This window comes from Nomascus leucogenys, chromosome 9, assembly GCF_006542625.1.
Source record: "Nomascus leucogenys isolate Asia chromosome 9, Asia_NLE_v1, whole genome shotgun sequence".
Taxonomy (NCBI): Eukaryota; Metazoa; Chordata; class Mammalia; order Primates; family Hylobatidae; genus Nomascus; species Nomascus leucogenys.
In genome coordinates, this window is record NC_044389.1 from 66,154,683 (window position 1) to 66,182,088 (window position 27,406).

Here is a 27,406-nt window from a genome sequence, read left to right on the forward strand (position 1 = left end):
ACTTAGTTTTAGTTTGGTGACTTGGAACTTTAGCATGGGTGACTCTTGATTCTCAGTCTGATCTGTTGGGACCTAGAGGAACTTAGTTCAAAACAATGGCCCCCTATAATTTAACCCTATTATCAGCTTTCTCCATAAAATGAATAGTGTTTATTCATATGGAACAGTTGTACCAGGAAAAAAAAAAAAGCTTTGAAAAACCTACTGAATCCAAAAGAAGAATTTGCATACACATTTAGCCATTTTAAAACAAAAAGGGCACCAAGTGGCCACATACAAGACTGTAAATTAAAATCGCATTCAGGGTTAAGGGATGTTCATTACACAAGTGAAAATTTTAAATTTGACAGCCCTTCAAAGGAGTTTTTGTAATCAGCAGACAACCAACACGTGTGATGATAAGAACCTGAAGCTGAAAAGTCTGGTCAGCACAGAGCCTTGCTCTGTCATCCAGGCTGGAGACCAGTGGAGGGATCACGGCTCACTGCAGCCTCCATCTCTTGGGCTCAATCGATCCTCCCATCTCAGCATTCTAAATATCTGGGACCACAGACACGAGCCACCGTGGCTGGCTAATTTTTTTTATTTTTTGTAGAGATGAGGTCTCACTATATTGCCCAGGTTGGTCTTGAACACCTGGGCTAAAGAGATCCTCCTGCCTCAGATGGTCAGCACTTGTATTCATAAGCAACTCTGTATATCGCTGTGTGCCAGGCACTTTACATGTATCAACTCATTTAACCTCTCACTGAGTAACCCTAGGCAAGTGACTCACCTGGATTTTAATATTCTAGGAAGTTGACTTAGTCTTTAGGCTCCTTTCTGTAAAACATGTACAATGATTCTGTGACTTCTTGCACGGCTCAAGTACAGCAAGTTGGATATCTGGCCACTTTGGTGTAATGAGGTGGGGGGTACCTAGCCTTTCTCCTGCCTGCAAAGAATAAAGGCCAACAGGTAGTTTAGTAACACTCCTAGTCATTAGATTGGAGATGATTTAGATCTGACCTAAACCTGAAAAGGGTGTAATATCAGTCATGTATTGTATCCATGACTTTCCAATTTAGGTCCAAACTCTTTGTTTAAAAAAATATATTAAGAATTTCAAGATGGCAACAGCAGGACATTAAACCAAGTACAAGGTCCTTCTTAGCGTAGGCCCTGGGTGACTGCACAGGTACCGCTGATGCTGACCCTGCCCAAAGGTGATTCAATCCTAAGATATTTGGTCCAATTAAAGTGCACAGGAAACTGAAACGGGTACCCACATGTCACTCTGCTAATTTGTAGGACAAGAGAACAGTCACTTAGAGTAACTTTCAGGAGTCTCCTCTAGACTAATGCCAAGGCACAGTACGCCCTTGGGAAAGCCGTTTAACTGCTGCAAACTCTTCAGAAAAGGCAGGGACTAGGCTTTCCCTTAAAGGGCCTGTAAGGCTCCGATTCCTTATTTTGGATTGGGCAGAAACTCGTTTTGTTTTAAACCTATTACCCACAGGAACTGAAATGGTTAATTTTACATGTCAATTTGGCTAGGCCATAGTGCCAAAACGTTTGGTCAAAAATTATTCTGGCCAGGTACTGTGGCTCACACCTGTGATCCCAACACTTTGAGAGGCCCGGGTGAGAGAATTGCTTGAGCCCAGGAACTCAGGACCAGTCTAGGCAACATAGTGAGACCTCATCTCTACTAAAAATTCAAAAACTAGCCGGGAGTAATGGCATATGCCTGTGGTCCCAGCTACTTGGGAGGCTGAAGTGGGAGGATTGCTTGAGCCCCTGAGGTTGAGGCTTCAGTGAGCCATGATCATGCCACTGCACTCCAGCCTGGGTGACAGAGAGAGACCCTGTCCCAAAAAAACAAACAACAAACCTCTTTCATCTTTTTTTATGGTGGCCAGAAGAATGAATTACAATGACTGACAAGGCTTTGGAAACAAGACAACCCCTCCCCACATCACAAGGACTGAGAAAGGTAATCAAATAGATTTTGCAGTATGTTTGAAGGTGGTAAGTGGTATGGAGAAAAGAAGAGTAACGGGGAAAAGTAGGGACAGGCTGTATGTATACTTAATATGGTAATTGGGGTGGTAGGGTAGCCCTGATCTCACTTTCTCAAAGACTTGAAAGAGGTAAGGGAGTAGCTATGAGAGCTCTGAGGGAAGAATATCACTAGATACTCTTAGAGGGATGGCTAGTGCAAAGGCCCTAAGATGGGAGCAAGCTTGAAGTGTTTTCTTAATAAAACAAGGAGGCCAGTGTGGATAGAGTAGAGTGAGCAAAAGGGAGAGAGATCAGGGATGAGAGCAGAGAGGACTAGGGACCAGTTTGTGTGGGGTCTTATATACCATGGTAAGGACTTTGGCTTTTCTCTAAGTGAAATAAGAGGGAGCCATTGGAGGACTGTGAAGAACAGAGACATGACCTGACTTCTATTTTATTTTATTTTTCTCTCATAGTTCTTGTCTCATACTGACTTATATTTTAAATAATTACTCTCACTACTGGGTTGAGAGTAAACTGTAGGCAAGCAGTGAGATAAGTAGGGATATTAGTTAAGAAGCTTATGAAGCTCAGGTTGGTAGTTCATGCCTGTCATCTCAACATTTTGGGAAGCTGAGGCAAGATTGCTTGAGCCCAGGAGTTCAAGACCAGCCTGTGCAACAAAGTGAGACCTCATCTCTACAAAAATCTTTAAAAAAATTAGCTGGGCATGGTGGTGCACTCCTTTAGTCCCAGCTGCTCAGGAGGCTGAGGTAGGAGGATCACTTGAGCCCGAGAGGTCAAGGTTGCAGTGCACACCACTGCATTCCAGCCTAGGTGACAGAGCAAGACCCTGTCTCAAAAAAACTAGACAAGTAAACCATTATTCTGGTTGTTTCTATGAAGGTGTGATATGGTTTGGCTGTGTCCCCACCCAAATCTCATCTTGAATTGTAGCTTCCATAAATTCCCACCTGTCATGGGAGGGACCCAGTGGGAGGTAATTGAATCATGGGGGCAGGGCTTTCCCATGCTGTTCTTAAGATAGTGAACAAGTCTCACAAGATCTGATGGTTTTATAAAGGGGAGTCCCCCTACACAAGCTCTCTTGCCTGCTGCCACGTAAGACGTGCCTTTGCTCCTCCTTCAACTTCATGATTATGAGGCCTCCCCAGCCATGTGGAACTGTAAGTCACTTAAATATCTTTCCTTTATAAATTACTCAGTCTCAGGTATGTCTTTATTAGCAGCATCAGAACAGACTAATACAGTAAATTGGTAGTGGTATAGTGGGGTGCCGATGTAAAGATACCCAAAAATGTGAAAGCGACTTTGGAACTGGGTAACAGGCAGTTTGGAGGGCTCAGAAGGCAGGAAGATGTGGGAAAGTTTGGAACTTCCTAGAGATTTGTTGAATGGCTTTGACCAAAATGCTGATAGTGATATGGACAGTAAAGTCCAGGCTGAGGTAGTCTCAGATGGAGATGAGGAACTTGGGAACTGGAGCAAAGGTGACTCTTGCTATATTTTAGCAAAAAGACTGGTGGCATTTTGCCTCTGCCCTAGAGATTTGCGGAACTTTGAACTTGAAAGAGATGATGTAGGGCATCTGGCAGAAGAAATTTCTAAGCAACAGAGCATTCCAGAGTTAACTGGGTACTGTTAAAAGCATTTAGTTTTATGTATTCACAAAGATATGGTTTGGAATTGGAACTTGTGTTCAAAAGGGAAGCACAACATAAAAGTTCAGAAAATTTTCAGCCTGATGATATGATAGAAAGAAAAAACCCATTTTCTGAGGAGAAATTCAAGGGGGCTGCAGAAATTTGCATACGTAATGAGGAGCCAAATGTGAATCACCAAGACAATGGGGAAAATGTCTCAGGGCATGCCAGAGGTCTTCACAGCAGCCCCTCCCATCACAAGCCAGGAGGCCTAGGAAGAAAAAATGGTTTCGTGGGCCTGGCCCAGGGCCTTGCTGCTTTGTGCAGTCTTGGGACTTGGTGTCCTGCATCCCAGCTGTGGCAAAAAGAGGCCAACGTACAGCTCAGCCCATTGCATCAGAGGGTGCAAGCCCCAAGCCTTGGTGGCTTACACGTGGTGTTGTGTCTCAGGGTGCACAGAAGTCAAGAACTGATGTTTGGGGACCTCTGCCTAGATTTCAGAGGATGTATGGAAATGCCTGGATGTCCAGGCAGAGGTCTGCTACAGGGGCAGAGCCCTCATAAGAGAACTTCTGCTAGGGCAATGCAGAAGGGAAATGTGCAGTGTGAACCCCCACACAGAGTCCCCACTGGGGCACCATGTAGTGGAGCTGTGAGAAGAGAGCCACCATCCTTCAGACCCCAGAATGGTAGATCCACTGACAGCTTGTACTGCACACCTGGAAAAGCTTCAGTCAGTTAATGCCAGCTCATGAAACCAGTCAGGAGAGGGGCTGCACCCTGCAAAGACATAGGCTGGGGCTGCCTAAGACCATGGGAATCCACCTTTTGCATCAGTGTGACCTGGATGTGAGACATGGAGTCAAAGGAGATCATTTTGGAGCTTTAAGATTTGGCTGCCCTGCTGGGTTTCAGATTTGCATGGGGCCTGTAGCCCCTTCGTTTTGGCCAATTTCTTTCATTTGGAACCAGTGTGTTTATCCAATGCCTGTACCTCCATTGTATCTAGGAAGTAACTAATTTGCTTTTGATTTTATAGGCTCATAGGGGGAAGGGACTTACCTTGTCTCAGATGAGACTTTGGACTGTGGACTTTTGAGTTAATGCTGAAATGAGTTAACACTTTGGAGGACTGTGGGAAGGTATGATAGATTTTGAAATGTGAGGACATGAGATTTGGGAGGGGCCAAGGGTGGAATGATACTGTTTGGCTGTGTCCCCACCCAAATCTCATCTTGAACTGTAGCTCCCATAATTCCCATGTGTTGTGGGAGGGACCCAGTGGGAGGTAATTGAATAATGGGGATGGGTCTTTCTTGTGTTCTCATGATAGTGAATACGTCTCATGAGGACTGATGGTTTTATAAATGGGAGTTCCCCAGAACAAGCTCTCTTGCCTGCCACCATGTAAGATGTGCCTTTGCTCCTCCTTCAACTTCTGCCATGATTGTGAGGCCTCCCAAGCCATGTGGAATTGTGAGTTAATTAAAGCTCTTTCCTTTATAAATTACCCAGTCTGCAGTACGTCTTTATTAGCAGCATGAGAACAGACTAATACAGGGTGTTTTAGGATGAAATTAGCATTTTAAATTGGTGGATTTTGAGTAAAGCAGATTGCCCTCCATAATGTGGGTGGGCTTCATCCAATCTGTTGAAAGCCTGAATAGAACAAAAGACTGACCTACCTCAGGCAAGAAGGAATTCTCCCAGCAAATGGCCTTTGGACTTGGACTTCAACTGCAACATCGGCCCTTTCCTGGGTCTCCAGCCTGCCAGCTAGCCTACCCTGCAGATTTTGGATTCAGCAGCCTCCATAATTGCTTGAACTAATTAAAATATATCAGCTGGGCGCAGTGACTCACACCTGTAATCCCAGGACTTTGGGAGGCCGAGGCGGGCGGATCACGAGGTCAGGAGATTGAGACCATCCTGGCTAACATGGTGAAACCCCGTTTCTACTAAAAATACAAAAAATTCGCTGGGCTTGGTGGCGGATGCCTGTAGTCCCAGCTACTCGGGAGGCTGAGGCAGGAGAATGGTGTGAACCCGGGAGGCAGAGCTTGCAGTGAGCCGAGATCGCGCCACTGCACTCCAGCCTGGGTGACAGAGCAAGACTCTGTCTCCAAAAAAAAAAAAAAAATCTCTTTATATCTTTATATATATCCTATTGGTACTGTTTCTCTTCTCTAGAGAACCCTAATGCAGAAATGTTGCACCTAGTGGATGGAGAATAAATTCATTCATCCCACAAATATTTGTTTAAATGGTGCGTCAACCAGAACATTCATTCCACTTTACATGTACCCTTCATTTTAGTAGATTTACATGTTCGAAGCACTTCTACATTCATATTTTTCATCTCTACTATGTTTCATCTGATTTTTGTGGTTGGCCCTAGAGAAGGTGTTTTAGGTTTAAAAAATATTTATTGGTCAGGTGTGGTGGTTTATGCCTGTAATCCCAATACTATGGGAGGCTGAGGCAGGCAGATCGCTTGAGCCATGGAGTTCAAGACCAGCCTGAGCAACATATCAAAACATCATCTTTACAAAAAATACAAAAATGCATGGTGGCATGCACTTGTAGTCCCAGCTACCAGGGAGGCTGAGGTGGGTTGCGCCCAGGAGGCCTAGGCTGCAGTGAGCCATGAGCATGCCATACCACTGCACTCCAGACTGGGTGACAGAGACCCTTTCTCAAAAAAAGAGAAAAAAGAAAAGAAAATGTTTATCGTTTGACTCCCAAATGAGACGTTAAAGTGACTTTCAAGCTTAACAAATACAATCATTAACTATAATTGCTTCCAGCCTTAAAACAATTTTATATGAAACTGGTGTTCTTTAGAGAAATTGTAATTGACAATAATGTGACTATAAAATGATAGCTGATGAGAAATAAGAGAATAATAAGGGACAAATTTTGGGAGGCATCCCCTACAATTCTCGGTAGTGCTGGTGGAACTGAACGCTCATTGCCCACAGCAGCAAACTCAACAGCAAAAATTAATATTGTTTTTTTCTTCTCTTCCCTCTCACACTCCCTGATCTCTCATTCCTTATTCCCAAATAACCCACCTGACCCCAAGTCCTTGTCTCAGACTGTGCATTGGAAAACCCCCACTTCTGATACCTGATAGTATAACAAGGGGTGAAACAACACACTAGTGGTTCTATATCCTGTTTCCAGGTATAAACAAAGCAATGAAGGAAAACAAGGCTTCCAAATGTAGGAGTCTGTAGGCTTTAGCGTTACTAAAAGAATAGTCATACAATATCAAGGTTATAAAAATTAACTTTATTTCAAATGTGAAAATATAAAAACCACTTACATATAAAATTTAAGAGTATTGAAAGATCTAAAATTTAATTTTCAGCTTTAGCTCCTTACAAATGTACTTAAATTGAATGAAATTGAATGGAATTAACCTAAGTGTCCATCAACTGATGAGTGGATAAAGAAAATGTGGTATATATATACCATGGATTATTACTCAGCCATAAAGAAGAATAAAATAATGTATTTTGCAGCAACTTGGATGGAACTAGGGGCTGTTATCCTAAGGGAAGTAACTCAGGAATGGAAAACCAAATACTGCCTGTTCTCAATTAAAAGTGGAAGCTCAGCTATAGGTACACAAGAACATACACAGTGGTATAATGGACGTTGGAGACTCAGAAGGGAGGAGGGTGGAAGGTGGGTAATGGATGGAAAAATTACCTATTGGGTACAATGTACATCACTCAGGTGACAAGTACACTAAAAGCCAAGTCTTCACCACTACACAATTCACCCCTGCAAGCAAAAAGTGTGTACCCCTAAAGCTATTAAAATAAAAATTTTTAAAGACACTTTATTCATAACAGGCATAAATTTAAAGAATATTAATCCTTAAGAGGGGAAAATAATTACATTTTGTCACTGGTAAAAAGCACAGAACTGCAGTGTTCCCTCTCTCCATTCCAAAGGGTTACTCAGAGACAATTATAGGAACCTCGTTGTTGTTGGCAGTGACTGGTGAAATGGCCACATTACCCACTTCTGAACAATAAGACATGAGGAGACATGAGGAGAGGTTTGCTGTGAGAAGCTCTGAAAAAGAGTTATTCAAGTCTATGAAGGAGACTCAAAAAAATGGCTCATTTTCTTCCTCTGGTTGCTATGTGGTTTGAAGGGGCCCAAGAAACAGCTACAGCCATCATGCTACCAGAGTCTGAGAATGAAGCCAACACTAAAGATGGCAGAGCAGGGAGCTGGGAAGAACCCAGATCCCTGGTGACATACTGAAGTGCTGGAGCCTGGCCTGTTTGAACGTCTAGTTACGTGGGAATATATATTTCCTTATGGTTTAAGCCATTTGAATCAAGAGTTTCTGTTACTTGCAGCCAAAAGCTTCCCAACTGAAACAAGGATGAAAGGTAGAGAAAAAGTAAACCTTAACAGATGGTTATAAGGTATTGAGTGTTTTCTAAAATTTATCCTCTTGATAAATCAATTTCATTTATAGTAATTTTAAGTTTACAGAATCTCTTCACCTCTGAATTGTCATTAATCATTTTTTATACTATCATATCTAACAATCTGTCCTCTCACATATTATTGCTGACAAAGAAAACCGAAAGAAGAAAAGCAGCAAAATCTAGCTCTCTTTTAAGGTGCAAATAGATAGTTTCTCTTTTACAACCAGTTTCACGGTAATGGCAGTACACTTTTTCTGATGGGAGCCTGTAGAGATGGCACGTGAAAGAAAGAATTCTAAAATCTTCTAATACATTTTGAAAGATAAATATACAGCTAAGCACCTTCTTAAAAATCATAATATACCCTTTGCTTCCTTGCTTCCTGGCCATATTAGGAGCATTCACATACATTTTTTAATAACTTTTGTTTTTTTGAGATGGAATCTTGCTCTGTCACCCAGGCTGGAGTGCAGTGGCACAATCTCGGCTCACTGCAACCTCTGCCTCCTGGGTTCAAGTAATTCTCCTGCCCCAGCCTCCCAAGTAGCTGGGACTACAGGTGTGCACCACCACACCTGGCTAATTTTTGTATTTTTTAGTAGGGATGGGGTTTCACCATGTTGGCCAGGCTGGTCTCAAATTGCTGACATCAGGTAATCCATCCGCCTCAGCCTCCCAAAGTGCTAGGATTACAGGTGTGAGCCACTGTGCCCAGCCATTTTTAATAACTTTAAATAAAGACTGGGTGCGGTGGCTAATCGCTGTCCCCACAGGTTTTAAAGTCTTTTGCTGACTAGCAACACTGCACAGAGATAACATCAAATGATCTCCTGCTGTACCATGCTGTAGTCCCAGAGAAATCCCAGCACCTGGAAGGCCAAGGTGGGAGGATCAATTGAGTCCAGGAGTTCAGGACCAGTTTGGGTAACACAGTGAGACCCCATCTCTACAAAAAATTTTTTAAAAATAGCCAGGTGTGATGGCATGTGTCTGTGGTCCTAGCTACTTAGGAGGCTAAGCGGGAGGATGACTTGAGCCCAGGAGTTAAAAACCTGCAGTGAACTATGATTGCACCACTATACTCCAGCCTGGGCAACAGAGTGAGACCCTGTCTCAAAAATAAAACACTACTGGGTGTGGTGGCTCATGCCTGTAATCCCAGCACTTTGAGAGGCTGAGGTGGGTGGATCACTTGAGGACAGGAGTTCAAGGACAGGAGTTTGAGTCCAGCTTGGCCAATATGGTGAAACTCCATCTCTACAAAAAATATAGAAAGTAGCTGGGCGTGGTGGCACATGCCTCTAATCCCAGCTACTCAGGACGCTGAGGCAGGAGAATTGCTTGAAGTTGCAGTGAGCCAAGATCGCACCACGGCGCTCCAGCCTGGGTGACAGAGAGAGACTCTGTCTCAAAATAAATAAATAAATAAATAAATAAATAATAAAACAAAACAAAACTTCAGATAAAAGTAAAACATGCAAAATGCTAAGCAGTATTTGGAACAAGGTATTATTAGCTATTATTATTAGCAGTGCTCTACCCAGCGAGATCAAAATACTGTGCTAAATCTAGCACTGAGAGTGTACCAGTGTCTCTCAAGCACCCACTAGTTGCTTTGTAAGGTATCTGCTTCCTTTCCTATAACTTGAGTTGCTTTACTCTTAGTATACTTGAAAAATTCAGTGTCAGGACTAGTATATTTTATTTTCAGATGCAAGCAGCAGCTTTGGCATTTCTTATCACAAAAAAACTATATGAGAAAGCTGGCAAGCCCAGTGAACTTCCTGGCCGGAGAGGTTTTTCCATTAAAGGTGGCAAGGTTTGATCATCCACCATCTTTAGAGTTTGACCATTGAGTTGGACAGATCTGCAAAGGAGAAAGATACACAGAGTTAACCAAGTGGTGCATGCCCCACCCATGCTGCTACAAAAGTCATGAAATCTTTTTTAGGCCAAATAAACTTTTTTGTGTGTGTGTGGCAGCCTATATTATATAACTTGTATTTCAACACTTTATCAGTTAGGCATTTGACCTAGATGATCTTTAAGCTACAGTGGCAGAGTTGAGTAGTTATGATAGAGACCATATGGACCCCAAAGCCAGAAATATTTACTGTCTGGCCCATTACAGAAAATGGAACACACACAATCTATACTAGGCAATATGATGGCGGGATAAAAAGGATAAACATGACACAACTCCTGGAATGGTGGCTATTTTATTTAATGGCCAATAACTGAAACCTTTTTTATATAAAGCAAATAGATATATAGAATTGAATGCAGTTTTTATGAATTTAGCATAAATGGTAGCCAATGAAATTTCTCACTTGTAACTATGCCCATAAACTGTCTAACTCCCGTCTCCCTGCAGGAGGTATGCATTCATTTTCTTACTGTTATTAAGAAATTTTGGTAGAATGCTGTGGTGAAACAAAAACAATTGGCTAAAACTACAGAAAATTTTATATTTTCTATGTATTTAACTATTGGAATTCAAATTAAAAACTGTTGAACGTTTTTAAAAATTAAGGAAAAGTGTTATTTCTTATACATACTTATTATTTAAGTTAATGCATATTCACAGGAGCAAATCAATATAGGCAAGAGCTTATGAAGAAAAGCTTTAGTCAGCTGTAGGTCTATTGATATTTTCATAATTCTAAATAATATGCTTATATCTCTTTTTCTCAAATATGTTTTATATTGTGAACAAAGTTAGCACTCTTCAAATATTGAAAACTTGTAAATTAGGCCGAGCACAGTGGTTCACACCTGTAATCCCAGCACTTTGGGAGGCTGAGGCAGGCAGATTACTTGAGGCCAGGAGTTCAAGATCAGCCTGGCCAACATGGCAAAACTCCATCTCTACCCAAAAATACAAAAATTAGCAGGGCATGGTGGTGTGTGCCTGTAGTCCCAGCTACTCAGGAGGCTGAGACATGAGAATCGTTTGAAGCTGGGAGGCGGAGGTTGCAGTGAGCTGAAATTGCACCACTGCACTCCAGCCTCGGCGGTAGAGCAAGATTCTGTCGAAAAAAAAAAAAAAGAAAAAAGAACGTATAAGATTAGTTACTGTCAGAGTTATATTTATATCATTTATGTAATACATGTATGTAGAACACTTATAACAGTGTCTTTTATATAATAAACACTATAAAAGTACTATCTATCATTATTATTACTCAGATAAATATAGGAAAAGTAACCCAAGTCATTATAACCATTTTAAATATTTTGATGTATATTCATTCTTTCATCTATTTTTTATGTACATGTATACAGTCATATGCCACATAAGGATGTTTTGGTCCACCACGGACCGCATATATGAGTGTGGTTCCATAAAATGATAAAATTATAATTCCTATTGCCTAGCAATATCATAGTCATTGTAACATTGTAGCACAACACATTAGTTTTCTATGTTTAGATATGTTTAGATACACAACTACTTAACACAATGGTAACTTGCCATTGTGTTAAGTATTTGTATATTCACTACAGTAACATGCTTTACAGGTTTGTAGCCTAGGAGCAATAGGCTAGTCATATAGCCTAGATGTATAGTAGGCCAGACCGTCTAGGTTTGTGTAAGTTCACTCTATGATGTTCACACAAGGATGAAATCACCTATCGACACATTTCTCAGAATGTATCCCCATCATTAAGCAACACATGAGTGTGTACATTTTTTTTTTAACTTAAGTATGGGTATATTGTATCTTCTTAAAACTTGACTCTTCCCCCTACCCCAGCGCATCCAACTTTTTCTCATTAAACATTCATTAAACCATTAAACATTCATCCACTACATAATTTTAATGTCTACACAGGATTCCATGGTGTGAGTATATTAGTTTATTTACTTAATTCTCTAATGTTAGATATTTTTCCATGTAGCATTATTATATATATTTTTTTCTTTAAAAAATTCTCTCACACCCTGTCCTCATTAAGCATCAGTGAGCAGAAAAACTGGTTTCCATTTTGACCTAATGAGATGCTCAGCCCTGGGTTCTATAACTTAAGACATATCAATAGCACGCCCATTGCTATAGGAGTTGTACTCAGTCTATATGAGTTGGTTTTGGTTAAAAGCCTGTATCACCTCAATTTTTAGATGGGGTGAAGGGGGAAATGCCATGACCATCATCAGGAAACCACAGACAAAAATAGGTCTTGAAAATATCTCCAACCAACAGTGGTAAGAGCCTGTTCTGCATGAAATTAAGAAACTTGCAAGAGTACACACAAAAGTTTTAGATATGCTTTTGGAGAGGATATTTTGCTACAAAATTTAAAGGTAAATCTGATCACTGTGAATTAATCCTGCTGGGGATAAGATGAGGTACATGGGCAAGATATTATACCATCAGGCTATATTGCTTAATCAGCTGTACATTTATCTAAAAGATGCTACACATATATCAAGTGTAAGCTTAATGTATGCTATTATTTTCACATCAGGCTGGGCAGTGAGGGTGGGGTTTAATTTGGGTGTAGTGTCTTATTTTATATTCTGAAGTCAATAACATGACAAAGAGTTAGAAGATGTTTGTCAAATTTCAGATGAAATGAAGCTGGAAGGAATTAGCAAGCAACATATTCAGCGGAAATGGGGATGCTGGGCAAAAAGTATGAGATAAATATAAAATACTGTCTTTATGTTAAAAATATGTTCATTCAGCCCAGATGAGGTGGGTCATACCTGTAATCCCAGCACTTTGGGAGGCTAAGGCAGCAGGATTGCATGAGTCCAGGAGTTCGAGACCAGCTTGGGCAATACAGTGAGACCTTGTCTCTATTTTTTTTAAAAACCATACAGGAACCTAATAATTTTTAGGGCTGGGTGCAGTTTTTCATGCCTGTAATCCCAGCACTTTGGGAGGCCGAGGAAGATCACTTGAGCTTAGGAGTTTGAGACCAGCCTGGGCAACATAATGAGACCTCGTCTCTACAAAAAATTAAAAAATTAGCCAGGTGTGATAGCATAAGTCTGTGGTCTCAGCTACTCAGAAGGCTGAGGAGGAAGGATCACTTGAGCCCAGGCAGCAGTGGCTGCAGTGAGCTGTGACTGCACCACTACTCTCCAGCCTGGGAGACAGAATGAGACCCCCGCCTCAAAAATAATAATAATGATAGTAATAATTTTTAAAGGTGACTGTTGTTTAACTCTCTGAGGTCATTAATATGAGCAAGCGTACAGACTGTGCACTCATAAACTTATCTAGGATACTTTTTTGCAAAATTTTAAAGACAGAATAGTGTAAGTAATATATACTCATCAAAGAGAATTTAGGGGAATAAAACATTATCTATAATTTCACCAGTTTTCCAATTATAAAACATAAAATGTGTGATCAGAATGTAATAGGGGCAGGGCATGGTGGCTCACGCATGTAATCCCAGCACTAAGGGAGGCTAAGGCAGGTGGATCACTTGAGGTCAGGAGTTCAAGACCAGCTTGGCCCACATGGTGAAACCTCATCTCTACTAAAAATACAAAAATTAGCCAGGTGTGGTGATGCATGCCTGTAATCCCAGCTACTAGGGAGGCTGAGGTGGGAGGATCACTTGAACCCGGAAGGTGGAGGTTGCGGTAAGCCTAGATCACGCAACTGCACTCTAGCCTAGGCAACAGAGTGAGACTGTCTCAAAAAAAAAAAAGAAAGAAAAAAATGTCTACAGAGGCTGTGTTGGAAAGGCTCTTGGGAAGACTTCTGGATCTCTCCCCTGACCCTGCCTTTTTCCTATTACATGTTATATGATTATAGTTATAGTAAAATAAAGCATAGAGGGGAAAAAATAAAAGAACAGTACCCAGTGTTAATAATGTTTGCCTGTGGGGGATAGGACTTTGGAGAAAGCGTGCTTACTGTACTGCCTCAGGTTCCGAGGCTAATAGTCCTGGAATACACCACTTATGTGGCATTTGCAAAGATGGGAGGAGATGGTGAGAATTTTGTAAACTCTTAATTTTTATTTATTTATTTTTTTGAGACAGGGTCTCACTCTGTCACCCAGGCTGGGTGACAGAGGCACCATCACAGCTCACTGCAGCCATGACCCCCCTGGGCTCAAGCAATCCTCCTACCTCAGCTTCCCAAGTAGCTGGGACTACAGGTACACGCCACCACGCCTGGCTAATTTTGGTATTTTTTTGTAGACAGAGTTTCGCCATATTGCCCAGGCTGGTCTCAAACTCCTGGGCTGAAGTGATCTGCCTGCTTCAGCTTCCCAAAGTGTTGGGATTACAGGCGTGAGCCACTGCGCCAAGCCTGTAAACTCTTTTTATGCTCCAATATGAGAATAGTCATGAGAAAGGAACTCCTTCCAACATACATTGAACAGAAACCTTAAAATATTTATATGCCTAACTCTCCAAGACTCATAGTCATTTTTTGGCACTCCATTGAATACAGGCTTTTATAAGATGTAGTCAATAATTGGTTTTTGAAACCAAAGTGTATGAGAATCTACTTAAGAAGTATACTCTAGCTATTCTTTTTCTTACTCTAACCAATAAAAATTAATGCTGTAAAAGAATCACACTGATCTCACATGGTATGATATTTTATACCAACCCACATATCTTTGATAGCAATTATACAAAGGTATATTTTGCTTTAGTGAATGTGTTACCAAGAATTATGTCTTTTTAGAGTAAATAATTTAAATGCGTTGAGTGGATCTTGATATGTCAAGTTATTTTGAAATGCAAACTTATTCACTAAGATAACTGCTAGTTTGTGTTCACATCCTTTTGCTTTAGACTCTTAGGGTGAGTTATACTCATATTAGTAAGTATTCATATATAAATTTCCTGAATATTAAGAATTATTAGAACTTGAAACAGTTGACTTTGTCTTTTGCTCCTTGTCCAAACTCTCTATTCTGATAAACACCAGTAAATTTATTGAAAGTTTGGAATGAACAAGGAAAATTACTTACTTGGAAAGTAATCCATGAGGTCCCAAAGGTCTTAGAAGGTATTTATCCACTTGCTTGTTAAAAAAAGGATAGGGTAACCGCAAGTACTTGGTGACATTATGGAGGTTTATGGCATACAGAGTTAAATCTCCTTCTTTATACCTTGGACTAAAAGCAAAGAGGTTAACTCAATAAAAATATTTATCTAATTTAAGCAATTAAAAACTCAATTACAAATGTGATCCTAAGTATTAGTATCCATAATGACAATCCATAATGCATCCTAAGTATTAGGATCCATAACGACAGTGGGCCCTCTTAGTATCCTTCTTTTATGATCGTTTTAGACCACTAGTATGCTCCTATTTTGAAAACACAGTTAAAAATATTGCCGTTCACGCTACCAATGTCTGGGCTAGAGCACACTGAGATCCTCACAGCTCTGCCAGCTGGCTTGTTAAGAGGCCAGCCAGACTATCCATTTTCAGACATAGGAAGGTAAAAGGCAAATTTTGTGGGTTCATGTGAATTCAAATTATAAACCATAAAAACAGGGGCTTTTCCTAGCCTTATGAAAAGACTGAAACATATAAGAAAATTAAATCTACTGACATTTTGTATGAATTTATCCATTCAAACCATTCCCCTCGCTACTTCCCACTGGGGTCCTCACTATCCAGAGTTCCCAGTCACCAACAATCGGAAATGGTAGGTGGTCTTTTTGGGCTAGAATTGGTATTTCAACATCATCTTATCAGGAATGATAGATTGAAACCTATCTAGAGAATATTCCTGAGATTTAGGAACATTTTTTGCTACCTAAAGCAAGAGTATGAGGCTACAAAAATCTCGATGTCTTCTCAACTCCAGAAACTGCAGTAGCAACTTTTGAAAATAATATTGTTGTTATTATTGTTCTCCTTTTCAAGAATCACTTGAATTCAGGAGGCGGAGGTTGCAGTGACTGAGATTGCACCACTGCACTCCAGCCTGGGTGACAGAACGAGGCCCTGTCTCAAAAAACAACAACAACAAAAGTATCATTTTTCTTTTAAAAATAAAATGAAATAAAATAAAATCATTGTATAAAACTTTACTAAACTGCAACTGTCTATACTTATGCAATATATAGATACATGCAACAGGGTGTTTGAGTAAAGTTATGGGCTTACCCACTAAAACTTGATGATTGGTAAAGGGTGTGTTTTATACTTACTTGTCAGTGTTTGTGCAATGAAGGTATACTCGAAGTTTCCTTCTCTTTGAACCTTTCACACTTGCCATTAACACCCTGGTGCCCACCAACTTCTTGAACAGAAGAGATAGCCAATAATCCTAGTTGTGGTGGTTGGTGAGAAAGAGACAAAAATAGATCTTTACTTTTGTCCTTATTTAACGAAACCAGTGGCAAGCAAATAGTTATCCTACAAAGAGTATCACTGTTATCCCGGGGGCATTTAAATAGTATTCATCTTTTTTTCTTTTTTTTCCCTCACATGTGACCACCATGAATCTGAGAGCAGTATCTTGCTTGCTGCTTTTTATCACTGGAGGACGCAATTCAAAAGGCCATAGCCTCTAGGGGATATCTGTCAAGAATGATCAGAGTTTAAGTATTCTTGGTTATCGTTCATCCAAGAATTCAAAGCAAAGCTCAAAGCCAAACTTTTAGACACACACACATACACAAACACATGTACACACTCACAAAGACAAATTTTTAAAGCAAAACTTCTGTCTGTTTAGAGACAAATAATTTCATTTAGGCCAGGCACGGTGGCCAAAGTGTAATCCCAAGATTTTGGCAGGCTGAAGTGGGTAGATCACTTGAACCCAGGAGTTCAAGACCAGTCTGGGAAACATGATGAAACTCCTTCTGCACACAAAATACAAAAAATTAGCCAGGTGTGGTGGTGTGCACCTGTAGTTCCAGGTACCAAGGAGGCTGAGGTGAGAAGATCACCTGAGCCCAGGAGGTCAAGGCTGCAGTGAGCCATGATTGCGCCTCTGCACTCCAGCCTGGAAACGAAATGAGACACTGTCTCAAAATAACAGTTAAAAAAACATTTTAAAAAATTTCATTTAAAACCTTATTCCCCCCACCCCAATAAAGTAATGTATTAGGCAATGGTCACCACTAGCTATCAAGATCAAAACCAGACACAACCAGACATTATGTGCTTCCAGAAGCAGATAATAAAGAATTCTTGCAAAAAAAAAATACAATAAAAATCCTGAATAAACTCAAACTTCTAGGTATAACTACCAGTTTACAGGAAACACAGGGGACAGAGGAACATGCTAAATGATATCATAGGAATAAATTTAGCAAGCTCTATAATGTAGGAAATACTATAGAACAAATTACCTGTTTTTTCACGTTAATAATTACAAGAGATGAAAGAGAAGGAGGAAGAACTTAAAGATGAACAAACTTAAGAGACTTATCAACCAAATGCAATCTATGGACTTTGTTTGGATTCTGATTTGAATAACTATCAATAATATTTTAGACAATAAGGAAAATGTGAGACATTGACAAAGTATTTGGTGATACGAAGGAATTATTGTTATTATTTAAAGTATGATAAAAGTATTGTGTTTTTACAAAAAGGATACATACTAAAATATGTATATTTTTTGAGACATGGTCTCTCTCTGTCGCCCAGGCTGGAGTGCAGCAGTGTGAACGTAGCTTACTGCAGCCTCAACCTCTTAGGCTCAAGCGATCCTCCTGCCTCAGCCTCTCATGTAGCTGGGACCACAGGCATGTGCCACCATAAGTTTTTGATTTTTTGTTGCTGTAGCTGGTCTTGAACTCCTGGGCTCAAGTGATCCTCCTGCCTCAGCTTCTCAAAGTGTTGGGATTACAGGTGTGAGCCACCACACCTAGCACATACTGAAATATTTATAGATAAAGTAATATATCTGAAACTTGCTTCAAAGTAATCTAATAGGTAGGAGGTGAAAAGCGGGAAGGATTATGGATTAAACAAGATCAAAGTATCCTACTCTTTTGTTCTTAGTTGGGATGGACCTCTGTAATAAGACAGAAAACAGGAGAAAAACAAACATAAGTTTATTAACATGTATATTAATACATGTATATTAACAGAAAATACCCAGGGAACAAGTAATTCTCAAAGAGGTGGCTTAGAACTCCAGCTTATAGAGCAAATTTTTGGACAAGAGACATGACAAAGGAAAAGGATTTTTAGTCTCTGGGGTGGCAAGTTGTGGGAAGGAAAATAAATGAGTATGTAATATAGCTTCTTCTAGTGCCATCTCTACACTGATAAGGGTCTGAAGTTATTTTCAGTGATTAACTCTTGTTTTTCCTGGTAGAAAGGGAAGGAGGGGGACTTTTAAGATTCATGTCCTGCTTTTAGGCAAATGGAGGAGGACAGAGAACTTTTCTTCTATGTGTTTCTTCCCAGTTGCTTTTATCTCGAAATAATCCTTATGCCAAAGTGGCATATTTTGGGGTGGCATATTCTAGTCTCCTAAAGTGGGTTCATATACTTTCCTCTGTATTTTGTATATGATTAAAATTTTCTATAGTAAAAGTTTTTCTTAAAAAACCACGGATCGGTGGCGGGCACAATGGTTCATGCCTGTAATCCCCACACTGGGAGGCTGAGGTGGGATGATCACTTGAGCCCAGGAGTTCGAGACCAGCCTGCACAATACAGTGAGACCTTGTCTCAATTTTTAAAATAATAAATAAATAAATAAATAAATAAATAAATAAATAAATCACCATTCAACACATACCCCAACTTTTCCTTCTTGAAAGTAGAGGGAAAGTAGACTTAACAAGACAAATGGCTTTTGTTTCTCTGCGTAAATTCCACTTTTTCACTGGAGACAAGAGTGGAATCAATGTTTTCAAAGGAGACATAAGCATGGGTCAATGACTGGTAGGGTAGAAAGTACGCGGGCCTCAGGGGCAGGATTTGAATGGGATTTTTAAGAGTAACGTAGGACTATAGTGTGGCTTCCTGTAAATCATGCAACCTCTTCTCAATTTGAACTTCCTTATCTAAAAAATGCATCCAAGATACCTGCCTTGCCACCCCACAGGACTGTCATGCAAATAAAATGAAGTCACAGACATGTAGAGTGAGTTTAAGTCTAATTCTCTTGGATCTACAAGTGTCAAGGGTACCATTTACTCTTGCACGTTTTTCTAGCTGACTGAGAACCTTGAAGGAGAAGCATATTTAGTGCATATACAAAGAGTTTGTAAGGCAAAGGTTTATGTCTGGGCCCTGGGAAAATTTGGATGAGATAAAAAGGTCAGTAGTAGATTTTGAATGTTTGTCTAGTGAAATTACAATGCTTAGTTTAACTCTATACATGACAGAATATACTTGGGGAAAGATAAACTCCATTTTTGCAAGGTCATTTTTCTAAGAATTTTCTAAAAAAAGATGAGTAATATGTTCCACAAGCTTGGACCACTATAGATAAAAAGCAGTTTTGTTGGGAAGTTTATCCACAAACCACAAAAGCCTAGCTTATATTTTCACATATGCTCTTTGCAAAATTTCTTAGCTTTCCTACAACATTCAAATAATTCTTTTAGGAATTATTCTTAGAAAATAGATATCTGCAAATGACACTTTAGACTATAAAAATCAAGGTCATGCTTCTCAGGCCTACATCTGTATTATACCTGACATATATTTAGATATACAGATCTTCCACGAGGCTTTTTGGGAAGAAATATTTCCTGATTTAGCACCAGAAGCAGTTGGAGGAAGGATTAGAAATGAGAATTTATTCATAAATATCTTGAAGATTATTAACAAAATAGTAAAGCAAATTCTTAGCATGAGATTTTTAAGCAAATACATGGTACTGGCTCATTTTAAGGTTAAATAAATTACAATTTCATAACATAAAAAATGTTTTGAAGCTTTGCGTACTGTAGGCAGTTATAACTTTGATTTACTTTATAAAACATTTAAAAATCCAACTTATTTTGTCTTGTATAATGAGTCATAAAATTTCAAATTATCCCCTTTTAAACAAAATCCACACTATACTGCAAATGGCTTACATTTAAAAAGTTATTCCTAGCTCTTGATTTCTTCTCTTCAAACACACACAAAAAAGATTGGATGATATCTAAGGCTCCTTCTAATTCATCATCTCATGATTTGGCTAGTTACTGAGAGGATTGACTATTCATAGGAGGTTAACACCAAGGGTCCTGAGTTGACTTTACTCTACTAGAATTAGGAAAATAATGGTCACTTACGGGTAAAGGATCGAAGTTTTCATCCACTAAATGGTAGTTTCCTGCTCCAAAGAATACTTGCCTCATCACCACTTCTATTCCCATTCGGGCTGACAGGCCCAATTTATCCAGCCACCTGGGACAGAGCGAGACCAAGCTTTCTTGAGGTTTGGAAACAAAATCGCTCAATTCTAATTGCATACCATCTTGATTTTATTTATTTATTTATTTATTTATTTATTTATTTATTTAGAGACAGGGTCTCACTCTGTTGCCCAGGCTGGAGTGCAGTGGCGTGATCATAGCTCTCTGCAACCTCAAACTCCTGGGCTCCATTAATCCTCCTGTCTCAGCCTCCCAAGTAGCTGGGACTGAAACCGCCTTTGCAAAAATTATAACTGAGGAAATTATAACAGTGAAAGAGATCAGACCTAATTGACTCCATCTTGCTTCTAACCTTTAAGCTGTCCTTCTTCATTCTGGGTGTAGGCTGAACTAACTTTGGGAAGAAATTCAGTTCACGATTTGACTCTGAAACAAAATTGATAATAGCCCTTTTCTGAAAAGACCCCCTTCTTGCCTGGGGACCAGTCTACCTTTGCAGGACTAACAAATTAGCTACAACATTAGAGATTATGGTTTAGGAATAATGCAGCCTCTGGCTCCAAGGGTCTGAACCTCCCCAAATTGTTCCTGGGGATAACATCACTGTTGTAAAACCTAAGATCAGTGCTTGAGATATCTTGCAGACCCTGAACCGGATGGATCAGTTGAGACCACTCAGACCGGTAATCTGGCCCAACCAGTTCTGCCATCCCATCCAGGAACAGAAGACAGCAAGAAAACCTCACTTCCACTCCCTATGATTCCATCTCCAGCCTGACCAATCAGCACTCTCCACTTCCTAAGCCCCTACCAGCCAAATTATCTTTAAAAACTCTGATCCTCAAATGCTCAAGGAGACTGATTTGAGTAATAATAATACTCTGGTCTCCTGCACAGCTGGCTCTGCATAAATTACTCTTTCTCCATTGCAATTCCCCTGTCTTGATAATTGGCTCTATCTGGACAGTGGGCAAGGTGAACCCGTTGGGCGGTTACAGGACCACAGATGCATGCCACCATGCCCGGTTCTGATTTATTGATCTTTGAGGGAGGAATTAACAGGAAGCCAGAAAAGTGTCATCAATTATAAATAAGTCATTTAAATGAAATGGCGACTGCATGCAGCAGCAGCAGCAGCAGCAGAATCCCTCCCTTTACATCTTTCCATATGATAACAAATCCTAGAAGACTATTACCATGCTAGAGGTATCCCTTTCAGGGTGAGACAACTTCCACAAAGCAGGGTAGACAAATTCCCACCTTTATAGACAATTCCTGGTCCTATGAGGTCCCTGCACAAACAATGTGTTAGGGCTGAAGAAAAAGTAGCAGTCAGCAGGGGTAAAATGTAAAACAAGCAGAATTGCACCTAAGCTATTATGGACACCTTTTTCCACTTCTCCTTCTCTATCCCCCTTCTCCCCAACACCCCAGATCTTTAGTTAACGGCAAAACAAACATCTCCATTCTTTATTCCTCATGCTTCCATGGGCATAAAGGATTTGTGATATATTCTAGGGTTTTAAGAATGAGGATGAGAGAAAAAAGAAAGAAGACAGAGAAAAGAAAAAAAATCTCAATGTGACGATATAGCACTATAGATTAAAAGCACTAATAGAGTTACTAAATGTAACTAAACCAGTATTTTAAAGCAATCAAGTTTGTGGTGTTGGACAATGAGATGATATAACAAATCTTTAAATTCAATAATAGCCCCTCTGGTGGGACCTCATACTTTAGGCTCTAAACTTCTTGGGAATCTATGAATTATAGCTACATACACTAAGTATCCTCCTGAGAGACAAAGCTGTAATATGCTCTAACTTGCATTTTTTTTTTTAAGAGACAAGAGTTTGGCCGGGTGTGGTGGCTCATGTCTGTAATCCCAGCACTTTGGAAGGCTGAGGTGGGCAGATCACTTGAGCTCACGGGTTTCAGACCACCCTGGGCAACATGTCAAAACCCCGTCTCTACTAAAAATACAAAAATTAGTCCAGTGCAGTGATACTCCTGTAGTCCCAGCTACTCAGGATGCTGAGGCAGGAGAATCGCTTGAACCCGGGAGGCAGAGGTTACAGTGAGGTGAGATCGTTCCACTGCCCTCCAGCCTGGATGACAGAGGGGGAAAAAAAAGACAGAGTCTCACTCTGTTGCCCAGGCTAGAGTGCAGTGGCACCATCATAACTCAGTGCAGCCTCAAACTCCTGGGCTCAAGCAATCCTCCCACCTTGGCCTCCCAAAGTGTTAGGATTACAAGGAACTACCATATCCGGCTATATGCATTCTTTTACAATGTACTTCTTTAAAGTAAGGACTACTTGACATATTTATGGGCCATAAGTAAAGGACAAAATTTCTAAAACAATTCATCCTTATAGTGATTAATTTGGGACCCTTGTTAAAGATGTCCCTCAAGCTTTAGTAAATCATTTTCTTGCAAAATCTGGCATGAATTTTGGGGCTCAGCCACTGAAACCGTCTTTGATCTGCTTTTTGGCTGGGGAGCTATTTCAGCAGAATAGAAGGATGGAGAAGAGGTGCACTCTGACCCCCAAGGCCAGCGCTGCTTCACTCACATAAAGCCAGCTGCAAAGGTGTCGGATAGCAAGGGTGCTCCGCCTCCATATGCAGAGCTTGTTTCTCCTAACCAGACCTTCTTGCCAGGCCTGGTGCTCTCAACCACCTACAGAACAGAAAAGTATCCGTGGTAATTGCAAAAAAGCTGACCTGTGGTTTCAGCTGTGGTGTTGAAAATTAATAGCATTCAAAACTTTGTATTCCTAGACTCACCCCTCCTATATAGTTATAAAATATGTTCATAGTCATTTAGGTCTTGGGAAACTTTCTTTTATTGAAATAGTAGGCTGTGGAAGGAATATGAAGTGAACCAACCCATTCTTATCATTTATGTGAGTTAATTCTACTAAAGGCTATTGGAAATATTTCAAATTTCTAATCACATACATGGGGTAAGACCCAATGCTAAGGGGGAAACTAACAGGGGATAAGTCACAGTGCTTGTTCTCTAAAATTAGAAAAACATGCAAATAGACATACCTATAGAATTTAGAACTAGCTAGACTATAAAATAAGGATTCTGGTTTTACATTAAAAAGTTTAAAAAGACTATTACCTGGAAAACTTTTTGCACAGATGAAATAAAAATGTCCAATACACCAGGGTTTAGAAAATCTTCTTTGGTAGCAGTTCGTCCATTCAAATAGTAGCTAAATTATACAGAAAATATTCAGAAAAAAAATAACAAACTTTTCTTTCTGCTTTTAGGTTAATTGCTGACCTTATTCTTCTTCTTACCTCTCCCACTCACCTGTTACTAAAGAAAGGTAGAAGTTCTACTAGGGAAAGACCAGATGGAAGGGAGTTATGAGGAGGAGTGCATTCTATGCAAGTAACTAGAAATCAGTTACTCTGTCTTGAAAAAACACCGTGGCAAGTACATGTACTCTTGGGTTACTGGTTCTTTGGCAAGCAATTGGTTTTAGCTACTTATATGTTCCATGGGTTAATTGGCACTGTTCTTCTGTATAAAGTGATCTTTATAGAAACCACAACATTATTTAAAATAACTTAAAATTTTTGTTTTATTAATATTAATATTGGAGTACCATGCTACTTGAGACACTATTTGTTTCTTATTTGAACTGCAGTCAATTGGCAGTTAAATGGAACTAACTTTTTGAATACTAGGTAATAAATAAAGCTAGCCTTACTTTCCTTGTATTAAGAATAGGAGACATACTTACTGATGCCATGTAACTGAATCAATCACTTCTCCACCAGCCTTCAGGAAGCTAGAAAAAAAATTTTATTATCACTCAGTCATATAATACATATATATGCACAATATATGCATGAGAGTTTTATTCCCTAGAAATGGGCTGGTTACTGCTTTAGGATCAGGTAAACACAAACTTCCTAATTTTGATAGCAAATTTTATCATAGGTGCCATTTGCCTCAGATCCCTTGATATTCTGAACCCGTCAAAATTTCTTTTTTTGGTAAATCATGTATTCAGGCAGCAGATTGTTTAATAACACGTGGACTATTGAGGATTGTCTACCAGAGAGAATTTTTTTTTTTTTTAAGAAAAGTGGTGGCTGGGTGTGGTGGCTCATGCCTGTAATCCTGGCACTCTGGGAGGCTGAGGTGGGAGGATGGCTTGAGCACAGGAATTCAAGAGACCAGCCTGGGCAACACAGGGAGACCCCATCTTTACAAAAAAATTTTTTTAAAGTAGCCAGGTGTGATGGTATGCACCTGTAGTCCCAGCTATTTGTGGGACTGAGATGGGAGGATTGCTTGAGCCTGGGAGGTCGAAGTTGCAGTGAGCCATGATTGTACCACTGCACTCCAGTCTGGGTGACAGAGTGAGACTGTCTCAAAAGGAAAAAGAAGAAAAGTAAAATGATTCTGCATCCTCTAGTTCCTACCTCTTCAGCATCTTAGCCGTCTTTCTTCGAGGCTGACCAACATCAGGACCATAGAGTTTTGCATTTTTGAAGGTGGACTTTCTTAGAAGTTTATGCAATTGAATAAAATCTTCTCCTAACTGCGACCCATTGATGAAAATATCAGCCTTCTTAAGGAAACTGTTAGGTTCTGAAAGACAGCAATTCTCAAAATATATATCGAGAAATGTTGTATTTAAAAGCAAACATACAGCAGTATATAAAAGCAACAGAACATTTTCCGAATTACAAAAACTTGTAATTCAAAGTCAAGAAAAGTAAAACCAGGTCTGGCGCTATGGCTCATGACTGTAATCCCAGCATTTTGGGAGGCTGAGATGGGAGGATCCTCTGAAGCCAGGAGTCTGAGACCACTCTGGGTAACATAGTTCCATGAGGGGAAAAAAACACAAAAAAATTAGCTAGACGTGGTGGTGCATGCCTGTAGTCTCAGCTTGGGAGGCTGAGGGAGAGGATTACTTGAGCCCAGAAGGTCGAGGCTGTAGTGAGCCATGATCACGCAACTGCACTCCAGGCTGAGTGACAGAGCAAGCGTCTGTCTCAAAAAGTAAAATAAATAAGTAAAGTAAAACTCATAGTTATAAATAAGATACTCCAGAAAAACAAAACAAAAATTTTAACTGTATAACTGAGATATGAGGGGCTATTAAACAATTTGAAGTTAATAATTAGGGTAATAAACCAATGGATATGGATATCTGGGAACCACACTATATTCCATATCTAGTAACTTCATTACTTTGGAAAAAAGGTTTGACACTGGGCACAGTGGCTCATGCCTATAATCCCAGCACTTTAGGAGGCGGACGCAGGAGGATTATTTGAGGCCAGGAGATCGAGACCAGCCTGGGCAACACAACTAGACAAAAGAAAAAAAAATTGGCTAGGCATAGTGTAGTCCTAGCTAATCAGGGGGCTGAGGTGTGAGAGAATGCATGAGCCCAGGAGTTGGAGGTTACAGTGAGCTATGAACACGCCACTGCACTCCAGCCTGGGTAACAGAGCAAGATCTTGTTTGAAAAAAAAAAAAAAGTTTGAGCAGGAAGAAGACTTGTGCTCATCCTATTACTACATTTCATTTCCCATTTAATCCTCATTTCCATTGGTTGATATGTGGAAAAAGCACTCTATGTTTTGAATAAATGTGGCAAATCATGAATACTTATAGTTAAAATTTACAAGTTCTTTGGAAAAAAAGAGTGAAGAAGGAGACAGTCAGAAGCTTGACCCATGTAGGATTCTATACTGGCAAGTTCTAGACCGCTTGGGCAGGTAATGAAGGTTGCAATGGGGTTACTGAGATTAACTGACACATTTGAGAAACCGAGAAAGGAAGGGATGAATAAAAGAAACTGCTGACTTCTCAGTTTCGCTGAGTCCAGCTTGTCAAAGAATAGGGTTAAGTGATTCTGAAAATCTCAAGGGAACTTTGGAGCTGGGAACGTTGCTGGCTCCAACTGGTTCTCACTTCAAATGTAACATAAACTGGGATTAGCAATAATAGGTTCTGGAATAAATACAGTAAGAGTTTCTGCCACATGCACTTCAAAAAGCTGCATTGTTGAGCACTTGCAAGAATGTGCCCAGGCAGAAGTATATTTGCTAATATTAAAAAGAGTGTTGGCCAGGCGCAGTGGCTCACGCCTGTAATCCCACCACTTTGGGACACCGAGGCGGGCGGATCATGGGGTCGGGAGATCGAGACCATCCTGGCTAACACGGTGAAACCCCGTCTCTACTAAAAATACAAAAAAATTAGCCGGGCGTGGTGGGGGCGCCTGTAGTCCCAGCTACTCGGGAGGCTGAGGCAGGAGAATGGCGTGAATCCGGGAGGTGGAGCTTGCAGTGAGCAGAGATGGCGCCACTGCACTCCAGCCTGGGCGACAGAGCGAGACTCCATCTCAAAAAAAAAAAAAAAGTGTCATAAGAAATAATGCTAACCCGGCCTGGCGGCTCATGCCTGTAATCCCAGCACTTTGGGAGGCCGAGGCGGGCAGATCACGAGGTCAGGAGAACAAGACCATCCTGGCTAACACGGTGAAACCCTGTCTCTACTAAAAATACAAAAAAAAAAAAAAAAAAAAAAAATTAGCTGGGTGCAGTGGCGGGTGCCTGTAGTCCCACCTACTTGGGAGGCTGAGGCAGGAGGATAGCGTGAATCTGGGAGGCAGAGCTTGAAGTGAGCCAAGATTGCACCACTGCACTCCAGCCTGGGCGGCAGTGCGAGACTCTGTCTCAAAAAAAAAAAAAAAAAAAAAAAAAAAAAAAGAAATAATGCTAGTGGGGAATCTCCTTATTAATGAATTGTTCCCTGGGGTACTCACCATTGCCTAGTTCCCAAGAAATGTTATACATCTTGGAAGAGCAGTAGCCCAGGAGCAACTGAGCATTAGAACTGTTCCACTGCAAATCTGCTGTTCTTAATAACGCATTTAGGCCAAAGATCAGGTCCAGTCCTGAGCAATTTGCAAAAGTGTATAGCACATCTACAGAGCTTCCTAAAAGAAAAATGTCACAATTTAATGGTT

The 27,406-nt window shown here is 40.2% G+C and overlaps 1 protein-coding gene across 4 annotated transcripts in view; it reads right to left on the reverse strand.

Annotated features, from left to right (window-relative positions):
- Positions 1-6,920: 6,920 nt before the first annotated feature.
- HPSE (heparanase) overlaps positions 6,921-27,406 on the reverse strand; it is a 41,523-nt gene continuing 21,037 nt past the window's right edge. Inside the window, exons 5-13 of one of the 4 annotated variants that reach the window (XM_003265839.3) lie at positions 27,203-27,376; positions 24,840-25,008; positions 24,152-24,199; positions 23,521-23,614; positions 22,964-23,070; positions 20,304-20,418; positions 16,254-16,372; positions 15,059-15,205; positions 6,921-9,971 (exon numbers count right to left, since the gene is read on the reverse strand). In XM_003265839.3, coding sequence (XP_003265887.2) covers positions 9,812-9,971; positions 15,059-15,205; positions 16,254-16,372; positions 20,304-20,418; positions 22,964-23,070; positions 23,521-23,614; positions 24,152-24,199; positions 24,840-25,008; positions 27,203-27,376 — 1,133 coding nt within the window. In that variant the 3' untranslated portion in view covers positions 6,921-9,811. The remainder of the gene's footprint in view (positions 9,972-15,058; positions 15,206-16,253; positions 16,373-20,303; positions 20,419-22,963; positions 23,071-23,520; positions 23,615-24,151; positions 24,200-24,839; positions 25,009-27,202; positions 27,377-27,406) is intronic. The other 3 variants (XM_003265838.3, XM_012499335.2, XM_003265840.3) reach the window with 3 other exon arrangements.